Genomic DNA, 12,910 nt, shown 5'->3' with positions numbered 1-12,910 from the left:
CGAGATACTGGCCAACTGGTGCCAAGAGGTGGGAGGAGCAAGTTATAGTAAAACACTTAAGATTCATCCTATGTGCCTTGCTGCTTATAAGAAGAAAGAGGAAAAAAAATCTCAGAAAGAAACCACATTACAAATAGGAAGTTTTGATCAATGCTTTAATGGTAGTGATGCTAGTCAAGAAGACCGACACTGGCTAGTTATGCAAATGCTACAAAGAGAGGCTGCCTTCTCTTCGGGGGACTGGGATTTAGGTCTAGTGACAGAAGTGGAGCACCACATAAGGCTAACGGACGACAGACCTTTCCGAGAACGGTCAAGACGCCTAGCCCCTGCTGATTTGGATGATATTCGGGAACATTTAAGGGAGATGCTAGAGAATGATGTGATTGAGAGATCTGAGAGTCCCTATGCTTCTCCTATTGTGGTGGCTAGAAAGAAGACGGGAAAAATACGGATGTGCGTGGACTACCGGACATTAAACAAGCGCACGATTCCTGATCAGTACACTGTCCCTAGGATAGACGAAGCCCTTGATTGTCTTCAGGGAAGCAAGTGGTTTTCTGTGCTAGATCTACTCAGCGGGTACTATCAGATATTGATGAGTCAGAAGGATGCTGAGAAAACCGCCTTCATCTGCCCGGTTGGATTCTTTCAGTTCAAAAGATTGCCACAAGGATTATCAGGGGCTCCAGCCACTTTCCAACGATGCATGGATGATGTTGTGGGTGACATGAATTTCAGGGAAGTGCTGGTATACTTGGATGATTTGATAGTATTTGGCCAAACATTGAATGAGCACAACGAAAGACTCCTCAAGGTATTGGATCGCTTAATAAAGAAAGGGTTGAAGTTGTCCCTTGACAAGTGTAGCTTCTGTAAAACCCAGGTCAAGTATGTGGGATATGTTGTGGATCGGGAAGGAATTTCTACAGATTCAGCGAAGATAGAAGCGGTGAAAGAATGGCCTCGACCAACAATACTGAAGGAATTAAGGTCTTTTTTGGGGTTCTGTGGCTATTACAGAAGGTTTGTCCCAAACTACAGTAAACTTGTCAAGCCTCTTACAGATCTAACTCGAGGTTATCCTGCTCCAAGAGGTTCCCATCGGAAAGAGAAACCATTGTTCCGGGTAAATGATGCGTTCGGGGAAAGGTGGAGTGAGGCTTGCGAACAAGCTTTTGAAGGATTGAAAACCTGCCTGATTCAAGCGCCTGTTCTGGCATATGCCGATCCAGAGTTACCATACATTCTGCATGTAGATGCCTCCTTTGAGGGACTTGGGGGAGTGCTATACCAAGTGCAAGAAGGAAGGTTAAGACCAGTCTATTACATCAGTCGAGGTCTCTCACCCAGTGAACGGAACTACCCGGTGCATAAGTTGGAGTTCCTGGCCCTTAAGTGGGCAGTTGTTGACAAACTTCACGACTACTTGTATGGAGTACCATTCGAAGTGCATACAGACAACAATCCCCTCACATATGTGCAGACCACAGCAAAGCTAGATGCAACTGGGCACAGATGGTTGGCGGCGCTGGCCATTTACAATTTCACAATAAAGTACAGGCCTGGGAGAAGAAATGTAGATGCCGATGCTTTGTCAAGATTACCGGGAAGGTTTGTGGAATCTCAGGAAGAAGAATGGATAGAGTTGCCAGCTCCAGAGGTGAAGGGGATGTGTCACGAGGGACGTGTGGTCGTGCCTCCAGTCAAAGAATGCTTAACAGCTCTAGGGGCAACGACAGATGCACTACCAAGACAATATTGCTGGTTGAGTCAAATGGAGCTCAGTGATCTTCAGAAGTTGAGTTCAAGCCAAGTCAAAGAAGATCAGCAGAATGACTCCTCTATAGCAGCAGTTAGGTGGTCTGTTAAACACAGACAAAGAATCCACCCGAGTAGTTTGAAAACGGAGGAAGCTATTTTGCTAAGCAGACAGAGAGAGTCATTGGTGGTGAAGCAGGGGCTACTGTATAGAGAAACCAGCCGCAAAGATGGCAGAGAGAGGAAACAGCTAGTATTGCCAAAGAAGCACCGTCCCATGGTTCTCCGTGCGTTGCATGATAAACACGGCCACCTGGGAATAGAGAAGACCATGAGTTTAATTTCAGATAGATTCTACTGGCCGAAAATGGAGATAGACATTGAGAGTTATTGTAAATCTTGTGGGACATGCATACTTCGAAAATCCCTCCCAGAAAAGGCTGCCCCCTTAAAGAATATATCCAGCAATGGGCCTTTAGAGTTAGTCTGTATTGACTTTCTATCAGTGGAACCGGATGAAAGCAACAAGTGTAACATTCTAGTGGTGACAGATCATTACACCCGTTATGCTCAAGCCTACCAGACAAAAGACCAGAGAGCTGTGACCGTGGCAAAAATCCTATGGGAAAAGTTCTTTGTCCACTATGGACTGCCTGCCCGCATTCATTCAGATCAGGGTCGGGATTTTGAGAGCAAGCTAATAAAAGAACTGTGCGAGGTCTGCGGGATAAAGAAGTCCAGGACTACTCCTTTCCATCCCCAAGGAGATCCGCAGCCGGAGAGATTTAATCGGACCCTTCTCAGCATGATGGGCACTTTGGACACTAAAAAAAAGGCACATTGGAGTAGGCACATCAGCCATTTGGTCCACGCCTACAATTGCACGAAAAACGAGTCCACGGGGTACTCCCCATATCTCTTAATGTTTGGAAGGGAGGCTAGATTACCAATCGATATCTGTTTTGGAATGGACACTGCTGATCCCCAAGAAAAGCCCCATTTGAAATATGTGGAGCAGCTGAAACAAGAACTAAAGGAGGCCTACAGACTAGCAGAAGCAGCTGCATCAAAAGCTGGACAACGAAACAAGGGTCGTTATGATCTACAGGTCAAGGAGCATATTCTGGAGCCAGGTGACAGGGTTTTACTTAGACACTTGGGCCTCCCAGGGAAACACAAGTTAGCCAATCGTTGGCGAAAGGATCCTCATGTTGTGGTTGCAAAATTGCCAGACATCCCAGCCTATCGAATTAGGCCCGAGGGGCTAACAGGCCCTATAAAGACATACCATCGACAACATTTGCTTCCCATCAGAGATGGTGTCCGGTTTTGGGAGGAGCCTGAAACAGATGAGCCAAAAGTGTCCACACCCAGAAGATCACGGCGAATCAGAGAACCGACCACAGAAGAAGATGATGGAGATGATTGGGGGTATGATGCTCCAGGTAAATTGGGAGAAATAGATTGGAGACAAGATATCAGAAGGCTCACTAGGTCTACCGAGGGGGCCGCTGTAAGACCTCCACAAGTAGAAGAAAGGAGAACTATGCCTGCCATTTCAGATGAAAGTGTCAACCCAAGAGTAGCTGGACGGTTGGATTCTCAGTGTTCAGTAGAGGAAGGCTCTAACCAGGAAGTTGACATGGATGGGGACGTCGTTGATCCAGATGGAGGATGCACTGAACGCCCCAACAGGGTGTTGGGGGGAGAGGAAGGGAACCCACCAGTCCAGGGTCGGCCTAAAAGGACCCCTAGAGCCCCAATGATGTTGACTTATGATAGTCTAGGTCATATGACTGAGATTCCTAAGGTGATTCATCCTAGCTGGGTCTATCAGTGGCCATATCTGACTCCCATATCTGTTATGCCAGGGCCTGTTGTGTATGGATGTGAAAGTGTATTTAGACAGGATGTCTTAACCCCTTTAAATTTGCAGGATGTGGGACAAGCCTCATCATTTGTTCATTGTGGACTTGCCCCACAGGGGGAGTGTGTAACCCCTGGGGATGCTGCAGTTGGACTTGAGCACCCAGGGGCTAATAATCACACTTGCATCAGTAAGAAAAGAGATGCATATAGCTATTTACCAGTCAAGGAGAAGGAACTACATCTCCCAGAATGCTGTTATGAAGAGGGGGCGGAGCCTAAGAAGACTGAGAAACCTGAGGGCGGAGAGAGAGAGGGAGAGAGGAGCATCCTGGGAGAGACTGAGCTGTGTGACCAGTTCAGATAGGTGACCCTAGGGAGAAGGGCACTGGATGAGTGATCTGAGCAGAGAGAGCAGTCTGCAGAGATATCAAAGCTCGGTGCAGTTCTGAACAGAACCTGCTGGAAGCCACAGTTTGAAGCTGTAGGAGGAGGTTTGCATGCATCTCTGAAGAAGGACATTTTACAAGTCAGCCATTTTGGAGATAATCAAGTTCAGACCTGTGACACACTGGTGCAGATAAGTTACTGGTTATTTTTATCTATCTGTTGTTGTTCAAGTGGGGTTTGGACTATATCTGGCCACAAGGGCTGAAGAGTTAGGGATAGATGGGTGGGCAGGTAAATATGCACCAAGTGTGTGTCTAATCAGCACTTGTGGAACTACAAGTCCCAGGATACAAATTAGAAAGGATTTTACAGTTGTTGCTAGAGGAGGGTCTGCATACTGTGACTGCTGTACCTCACTGCAAGTGATTTAAAGACCTCCAACATCTGCAAACTGGACACATGATGTTTCCATGCCATGCTGCATACATACAGAAGGGCTCCAACTTGCAGTGCACTGCTCTATTTGTGTGGTGTGTTTGAATACTGCTGTGTGTGTTTGGCAGTACATTGTAGGGCTATAAGGGAAAATATATAAATTCACCCTGCAAGATATTCACAGTATCAGGAGCAAGTAAGATATCTGATATATTTTTTCATGTGTATAAAGCTGTGACAGTTAATGGTTATATTGTTATATATTATATTATATTGTATGCTGTTATTGATTTATTGCGAGTTTTTGTGTTAACTTGGTGTGCATAGTAAGAAGTGGTGCGCCACTTTCATCCACACTGTTTTATTACTGTATTGTATTGTTTGCACTATTATTTCAAATTATACCAAAGTATATTTTTCTATAAAATTACAAAGCTGCATTTAGGATTTCCATTTAAATAAATGTGCCTGGCTGGCTTTTGCAGCACACATTTTGTCACAGAGTGTTAATACTGGGCAGGGGGTTTCCCGAATCTCCCCCTGGTGTATCTTTGGAACACCCCCCAGAAGAGAAAGCAGAGATTCGGGTGGAGGCACTGAAAACCAAGTACCAAGGTGAGAAGCATCTGCGTGGTTCAATATATATATATACCCTCACAACGCTTAATACACAAGGGGGTGTTACACATATTTGCTCACTGTTAATTATCATTTTAATATTGTAGGTTCAGACCAGGCCTATGTACTGTGCACATCTCTGATATCTCCTGTGTTTGGCTTTTGTTAAATAGCCAGGCTGCTAATATGCCTGAACCATGCGGATATGCCTACACCATGCTGCTAATATGCCTGAACCATGCGGATAGGCCTACACTATGCTGCTAATATGCCTGAACTATGGGGATATGCCTAGATCATGCTGCTATTATGCCTAAACCATGCGGATAGGCCTACACCATGCTGCTAATATGCCTAAACCATGCGGAAATGCCTACACCATGCTGCTAATATGCCTAAACCATGCGGAAATGCCTACACCATGCTGATAATATGCCTAAACCATGGGGATATGCCTACACCATGCTGCTAATATGCCTAAACCATGGGGATATGCCTACACCATGCTGCTAATATGCCTAAACCATGGGGATATGCCTAGATCATGCTGCTAATATGCCTAAATCACGTAGATATTCCTACACCATGCTGCTAATATGCCTACACCATGCTGCTAATATGCCTACACCATGCTGCTAATATGCCTAAACCATGCGGATATGCCTACACCATGCTGCTAATATGCCTAAACCATGCGGATATGCCTACACCATGCTGCTAATATGCCTGAACCATGAGGATATGCCTACACCATGCTGCTAATTTGCCTGAACCATGAGGATATGCCTACACCATGCTGCTCATATGCCTCAACCATGCGGAACAGCTGTTTCCATATGGTTTAAGGCAGGCCTGTCCAACCTGCGGCCCTCCAGATGTTGTGAAACTACAAGTCCCAGCATGCCCTTCCAGCTATCAACAGGTTGTCTACTGGCAAAGCATGCTGGGGCTTGTAGTTTCACAACACCTGGAGGGCCGCAGGTTGGACAGGCCTGGTTTAAGGCTTCATAAATAAGTCTCTATTGGCCAACAATGCAAGCAGACTCTTCAGCTCCATCTAGCCAACCTCATTATAAAAGTACACGGTGGTGCAGTGGTTAGCAGCACTCTGGTCACGGGTCCAAATCCAGACGGGCCTTATCTGTGTGGAGTTTGAATGTTTTTCCCGTGTTTATGTGGATTTCCTCCAGGTGTTCTGATTTCCTCCCACAATTCAAAAAAATACTGGTTTGTTAATTGACTTCTGACAAAATTAACCCTAGTGTGTCCGCGTGGCAGGGAATATAGATTGTAAGCTCCACTGGATGTGAATATTTAAATATTCTCTGTTCAATACTGTGTAATATATAGACGCTATATATGAAGCTGTTAGTAAATAAATAATAACAGTAATATTAATTGTTGCTTTATTCAAAAATATATTATAAATCTCTATATCATTTATTTTCACACATACACAAATAGTATCTAGGAAGTCTATGGAATAAGTACCGTTTCCTCTTCTGAAGGGCTAATTCCGCTGTGTGCAATGGTTTCCAGTGGCAGAATAAAATAATAATTATGTTGAATTATTAAGGAAATGTGGCACTTGGCTAAATATCAGCCTCTGCTTTCTCCAAGCCTGCAATATCAAAGACTCCATGTAAACCATAAATTATGCCACAGCGGCACAAAACCTCACCAGAACTACATGGATGGTGGCTAACCTTATCCTGCTTATTACTGTGTATACCAAAGACTGGTTATTATAGGTCTCCACTGTTCCTCTGGAAACTCAAACTACTCATTTGGATAAAGATTTCTTCCCTCATGTGTATTTTGACAGCTGTCCTGGGTTTGGCAGCTTACAAACAGGAGATGGCCCAGTACTTGTTCACGGAGCAGCTTTCTCTCAGCATGATTATATCTGATATTCTCTGTTCATCTGTGCATGTATTTAGACAGTGCTAGAAAAATACGGCAACTTGTCTGTTTCTTCACTCTCTGTCTCAAGCAGTGATTTCAGTCAGCGTTTGGACACTGTTTTTCAGTAACTCTCTGTGAGATTCTCCATAGAATATTTTGCTGGGGCCCCCCATTGTTGTGGGGGTCACCTTAAAAACGTACTCCTAAGGTGAATTTTCAAGGTATTTCTTTTATATTTAGCAATAAGCTGTTCATTTTCAAAAAAAAATTATCAAATAGCAGCAGCATAGAAATAGTCTATTTGTGTGTGTTCATTGAAATGCACAGAATCACGTACGCTGTCTCAATGTTCAGCGTCAGTGCAGTCTTTTCTGTGGAAAAATCCTCCCTTGAGGTGTGCTTAATGTCACTGCGTCATGGTACCACTACAATTCACAACATAAAACTTTCCTCTATAGCCAAACAGGATGCATTGGAGCTAAAAGAGTAAACAACTCCTGCAGTCCGAGGAAAGGAGAGACAAGAAACACGGGAAGCAGACATGATATGAGGGAGCAGACAAGAGGGATCCTGTTACGGCTAGCGGGTCTTATCATAAACCAGTAGAACCAGATGGAGAGGTCTTCAAATATAGCAGCCGCCTTTCCCGCAGAGCTCGTTATGCTCACAGGTACTCGGATGCCCCCAGGTCTTATACTCAAAATAGTACAGGTTTATGAATGCACCGTAACGGGGTGTAGAATAAGCGTAGTCAGGAAACAGGCCAAGGTCGCAGGTCTGAAGCAGGTAACATGGTCAGAAACAGGCAAGATGTCAGGACTGGCAGCGGTCAAGGCAGGTCCAGGTTCCAGGCAGATGGTCAAATACACAGAAGTAAATCCAAAGTTCAACAACCAGCACAGGAGCAGGCAAGCAGACAGGATTCTGAGCGCTAGAACCGGCAGGGAGGTTAAGCCCTCCCTGCCTTAAATAGTTAGCAGGGCCAATCATAAAAGAGGAACACAGGCTTGGCAATCAGGCTCAACAAGCTGCTAATTAACCCTGTAGGGGCTGGAGGTATGGGGACACAGCTACCCAACAGGCTCCTCCTATCTCATAATAGAATAAAAAAACAACCTAATGAATTTTGCTGAATACAGTCAGCAAGAACAAATGTATATTATTTATTTGCGCGCGCGCCCGGCTGTAGATCATGCTGGAGCGCTGTGCTATCTGCAGAGAGCGTCCCGGCCGTTGTCCTGGCAACGGTCGGGATGGAAGGGTAAATGACGTCCCGGTCGTCATGGTGATGGCCCGGGGCGCTGAGGCAGAGAGCCATGGCTGGTGAGTACACAGCCGCGGCTCGTGACAGATCCTACATGTTTTAAGGTGCCAGAGACAAGTAGTTAGAGCTTACTTGCCAACTTTGGCAAGTTTGCCTCCAGGAGATGCTGGAGTCAGGTGGGTGTGTGTAGGCAGGGCTCAGCGAATCGTGTCATTTGGCCCCCCAAAAAACCCATCATCAGTTGTAGCCTATTATGGTATGGGACGGGGTCATGATGACTCTTTATTTGCATCATAAGCCCCGTCCCCACTGGTTAATTAATTAATTGTGTCCAAGACCCGGGAGTTTGCCCTGCTCTCCTAGGAGGACTCCCAGAAATTTTGGAGTCTCCCAGACAGTCTGGGAAAGTAGGCAACAATGAGATAGAGGCAAGGGGTAAGCATTCAGTATAGGAGAGGGGGCTGATATTTGCTAATGGGTAGTGGGCAGACATTTATTTAGTGAAATGTGGCAACAATGAAGGTTTAAAGCAAACAGTTAAAAGGGGGACAATAATAAGGATATAGAGGCGTACAAAATGGATAAAGTACAATACAAAAGATAATCCCCCAATATGGCAGGGGAATGAGAACTTGTATGAGAACTGGATACAAGGAAGGTGCAATGTATGTATTCTGTGTGTGAAAAATATTAATAGGGGTAATTCTTTGTTGGTTGTAAACATGGGAAGAAGGAGTCTCAGCTCAGATATTGTACTGCTGGCTACGCCTGTGTTGCTGTCAACCATTCCAGAAGCTCATTTCTCTGGAAGTTATGTTTCAGTTCATTAAAACAACCATGCTTTGCTTTACATTGTTACACAAATATTCAATAATATTCTTTCAATCCCCGCATGACATTAAGAAAATGTGTTTTAAACCTTCCGGCTTGGTAAAAGTAAAGTAAATATGCTTTCAGTGAATAAACATATAATTCATTTCCTAGTTGAAATGAAAGCTTTATAATTAGGTCTTAATGGATGATTATTTAGTGGAATATTGCATTCTACTAGAACACGCTTACTGGTACAAAGTGTGCACTTGAATAAGACAGCAACAAGTGAAGAATAACGAAAACCAATGTTAGATATTGTGCTTTGTATGAGCAGTGCTTAATTTATCATCATAATCATTTATTTATAAGACACCACAAAACTCTGCAGTACCGGACAGTCAATTTACGTTCATTCATGTATTGACTAGAATTATGGTACGATACATACAAAGAAAATCAAGCACATTTCATAACATTCTGTATATGAATTCTTTCTTAACAAACTTTGAATACAAAATTCCTCTTATTACAGCATATGGTGCTATATATTTAATATAACTAGTACATTACCTTCAAAGAATTTGTATTTGTTTTATCCTCCAATTTTTGGGGGTCTGGAGACAACAGTGCACTATTATTTATTAAAACTGCGTTCAAAGAAAAGGAAATGCTTCTTTCTCACTGATTTTCCCAGTAACTGTCTTTCATTTGTGGATCACAGCAACGACCTTCGGATCTAAAAACACATTTTGAGATCAAAGTGGTTTATATACATTGATTGAAGGGGGAACTCCTCCTCCAGGTCTACAGAGAAAGATCACAGTTTAATCGTTAGCTTTCCCAGGACTGATCTGGGCTCACTCTTTACCACATATAGAGGTCTATTTATGACAGTGTTTCTCAACTCCGGTCCTCAGGACCCACTAACAGTGCAGGATTGCCAGGTGACCAGTGAAATAATCATACCACCTGCTACACTGTGTCAAGCAGTAATGAATACACCTGTGCTCCAGCAAGGAGATATGGAAAACATGTACTGTAGGGGGTCCTGAGGACTGGGTTTGAAATACACTGATTTATGACTTCTTAAATTAAACTGCTCACGTTAATTTTAATTTTTTACCTTACCTTAATGATAAGAAATTAATTAACATAGCTATTTATTCAAATTAATTAGCTGGGACACCGACTCCGATAGTAAAGTGATCGCAACTTAAAGGTTTCTAAGGCCAGACAGAATTTACAATGGGGAGTGCACGAAGACTACTGGGGAGGAAACTGAAGAGCCCTTCACAGCGATGCACTCCCCCTATAGGTTATAAAGGTTATTGCCATCATCAGATGGTGTTAGCTACCAGGATCAAGATCCTAATTTCAGATCTTGATAATTAGGGCAAAATTGCAGTCCCCAGGACTGGATTTGCGATTGAAGATACTGGGACCCCAGCAGATATTGGAGATACTGAGGTACATGCATGGAATCTACTGCAAACAATGACGGCTTCTGATCTAGACCGCAAACAGAGGATGATATTTTATAAGCAGTAGTACCTGAAGATTCCAGAACAATGGACAATGATTTCTTCTGAGCTTTTGTTTAGCCTGTAAACAAGTGTTTTATGAATGCACGTAACCTCAAACACACTTATTTACTAAAGGTAGAAGTGAATCGACTGAATCCTTATTGGATTTTGTATTAATTTTGACGGTTTGCATGTTCAAAATATTTATGTGTAATGAACCAAGGCATATATAATATATTGGTGCATGCATTCTTTTCTATAAGTCAAGAAACAGAGCTCAGAAACTACCAAGCAAGTTCAAGTGGAACTAAAGGTTAATTTGTGTACAATTCCATAGTACGTCGATAGTTATTGACTTTAATCAATAAATTAATCAATGAATACACAACACTATACACAACAATATTCTACAGCACACCAATTCTTGTTGTCTGGTAGATATACCGCATCTTTAAAAAATACAATCAGAACAAGGCATTTCCATTATAATACAATTATTTTTGCACTCCGTATACTAATAGCAGCAACACCCACTCTGAGCGAATTCATCATTACAGCTCTCAGGTGAGGCTGAAATAGTAAAACTCATTTCCCTTAGTATAAAGCATGATCACAGTTTACAAGTAGTTTTCTTTTTTTTTTTAGTTTAGTTTCACTTTGGAAAAAAAATGCCTCCATTACATTTGTGTTCACGAAACCGTCATGTCATTGAAATTATACATATTATACAATTATATATCTATTTTATAGTACAAATCCATCAATATATTTATTTTACAATGTAGTTTTTAAACTGTACTAGAGTAGGGTACCTATTGTCATAAGATAAAGTTAGCGTACAGTCTCCTGGGGTTAGACGGCTGCACGTCACACTCTTCAGCCAGATAAATCACACCAATCCAGTGTCTTGTTTCAACTTGCCTCAGCTAGATTTATTCTCCAGGTATAAAGATAAACAAACAGAAACAACAGTCCTAGCCTGTCAGGCTTCCAACTTTACAAACGGGAACTCCCTCTCTGAAGTGAGGGACCTAGTGTAACCGGGACTGTAGGGAGAAAGACAACCCACTGAACAATCCCTCTCCTGCACACCAGGTACTTATACAATCCTGAGGAACTACTATGGGAAAACACTGCGCTCTCCTCCCCGAAAAACTCCATGGTCCCACCACGTCATATGGACCCCTTAGGACTCGGTCTAGGGAAGAAACGAGACAGGTTATTAAAATGCAATAAGGGTGGGAGTGTCTGAGACGACGGCAGGGAGCAAAGACACTTCACTCTACCCTGATTGTCGACACTTTGCTTTGTTCTGGGCCTGGGAGCGGGGCTACAGATATTCGAGGAAGGGAAGACTCCCGCCTGAATATCCCACTCACCATGGTACAATTGTGGGCTCTTAGACAACACTGAAAAGACAGTACTCACCAGGAACTGGTCACCTCCACTTGACAGCCATCTGCAACTCTGCAAGTTGAACACCTAGGAACAGGGCCGATAAAAAAACAACCACCCCACAGAGCTACCTCTCAAATGAGCTTCCCACACTAGCGTTATCTACAATAACAACAAAGTAGCACCCTGATCCTAACAACTAGAGATGGGCGGGTCCGGTTCTCCGAGAACCGAACCCACCCGAACTTTGGGTATCCGAGTACCGAGCTGAGCAGCTCGGTACTCTCCCGCCCATTCCGAATCCAAATCGAGGCCGAACGTCATTGTGACGTCGTCGGATCTCGGGGCTCGGTTCTCGCGATACTTCAACTTTATAAATACACGCCTCCACAGCAATCCATCGCCATTTGACAGAGGGAGAGAGCAGGGTGTAGTCATAGGCTAATTAGAGCAGGGACAGAGAATACAATATTGTTCTTGCAATTGCTCTAACCAAAATCGCTAGTGCAGAGAGGAGGATAGAGGTTTATTATTTTTTCTTCATATTTGGCACTCCCCAGCGCTTTTGGGGTGTCCCCCATAATTGTGCATAAATATTTCTGGCTGTCAAAAGTCATATCTGTCAGCAGTATCTACTAAATAATTTTTAGCACTCCTCAGTGCTTTTGGGGTGTCCTCCCTAATTGTGCATTAATATTTCTGGCTGTCAAAAGTCATATCTGTCAGCAGTATCTACTAAATAATTTTTAGCACTCCTCAGTGCTTTTGGGGTGTCCTCCCTAATTGTGCATTAATATTTCTGGCTGTCAAAAGTCATATCTGTCAGCAGTATCTACTAAATAATTTTTAGCACTCCTCAGTGCTTTTGGGGTGTCCTCCCTAATTGTGCATTAATATTTCTGGCTGTCAAAAGTAATATCTGTCAGCAGTATCTACTAAA

General features: G+C 43.3%; 1 protein-coding gene across 1 annotated transcript; it reads left to right on the top strand.

Moving 5' to 3' along the window:
* The first annotated feature begins 2,219 nt into the window (after positions 1-2,219).
* Positions 2,220-5,136, top strand: LOC142140083 (uncharacterized). Its single transcript, XM_075197943.1, has 2 exons — positions 2,220-4,648; positions 4,938-5,136. Exon 1 carries the CDS (start codon positions 2,567-2,569, stop codon positions 3,992-3,994), a length of 1,428 nt encoding a protein of 475 aa, XP_075054044.1. The 5' UTR covers positions 2,220-2,566; the 3' UTR covers positions 3,995-4,648; positions 4,938-5,136.
* The last annotated feature ends 7,774 nt before the right edge of the window (positions 5,137-12,910 follow it).

The sequence above is a fragment of the Mixophyes fleayi genome, chromosome 2, assembly GCF_038048845.1.
Source record: "Mixophyes fleayi isolate aMixFle1 chromosome 2, aMixFle1.hap1, whole genome shotgun sequence".
NCBI classification, from domain to species: domain Eukaryota; kingdom Metazoa; phylum Chordata; class Amphibia; order Anura; family Limnodynastidae; genus Mixophyes; species Mixophyes fleayi.
This window is presented reverse-complemented; position numbering and strand designations above follow the sequence as displayed.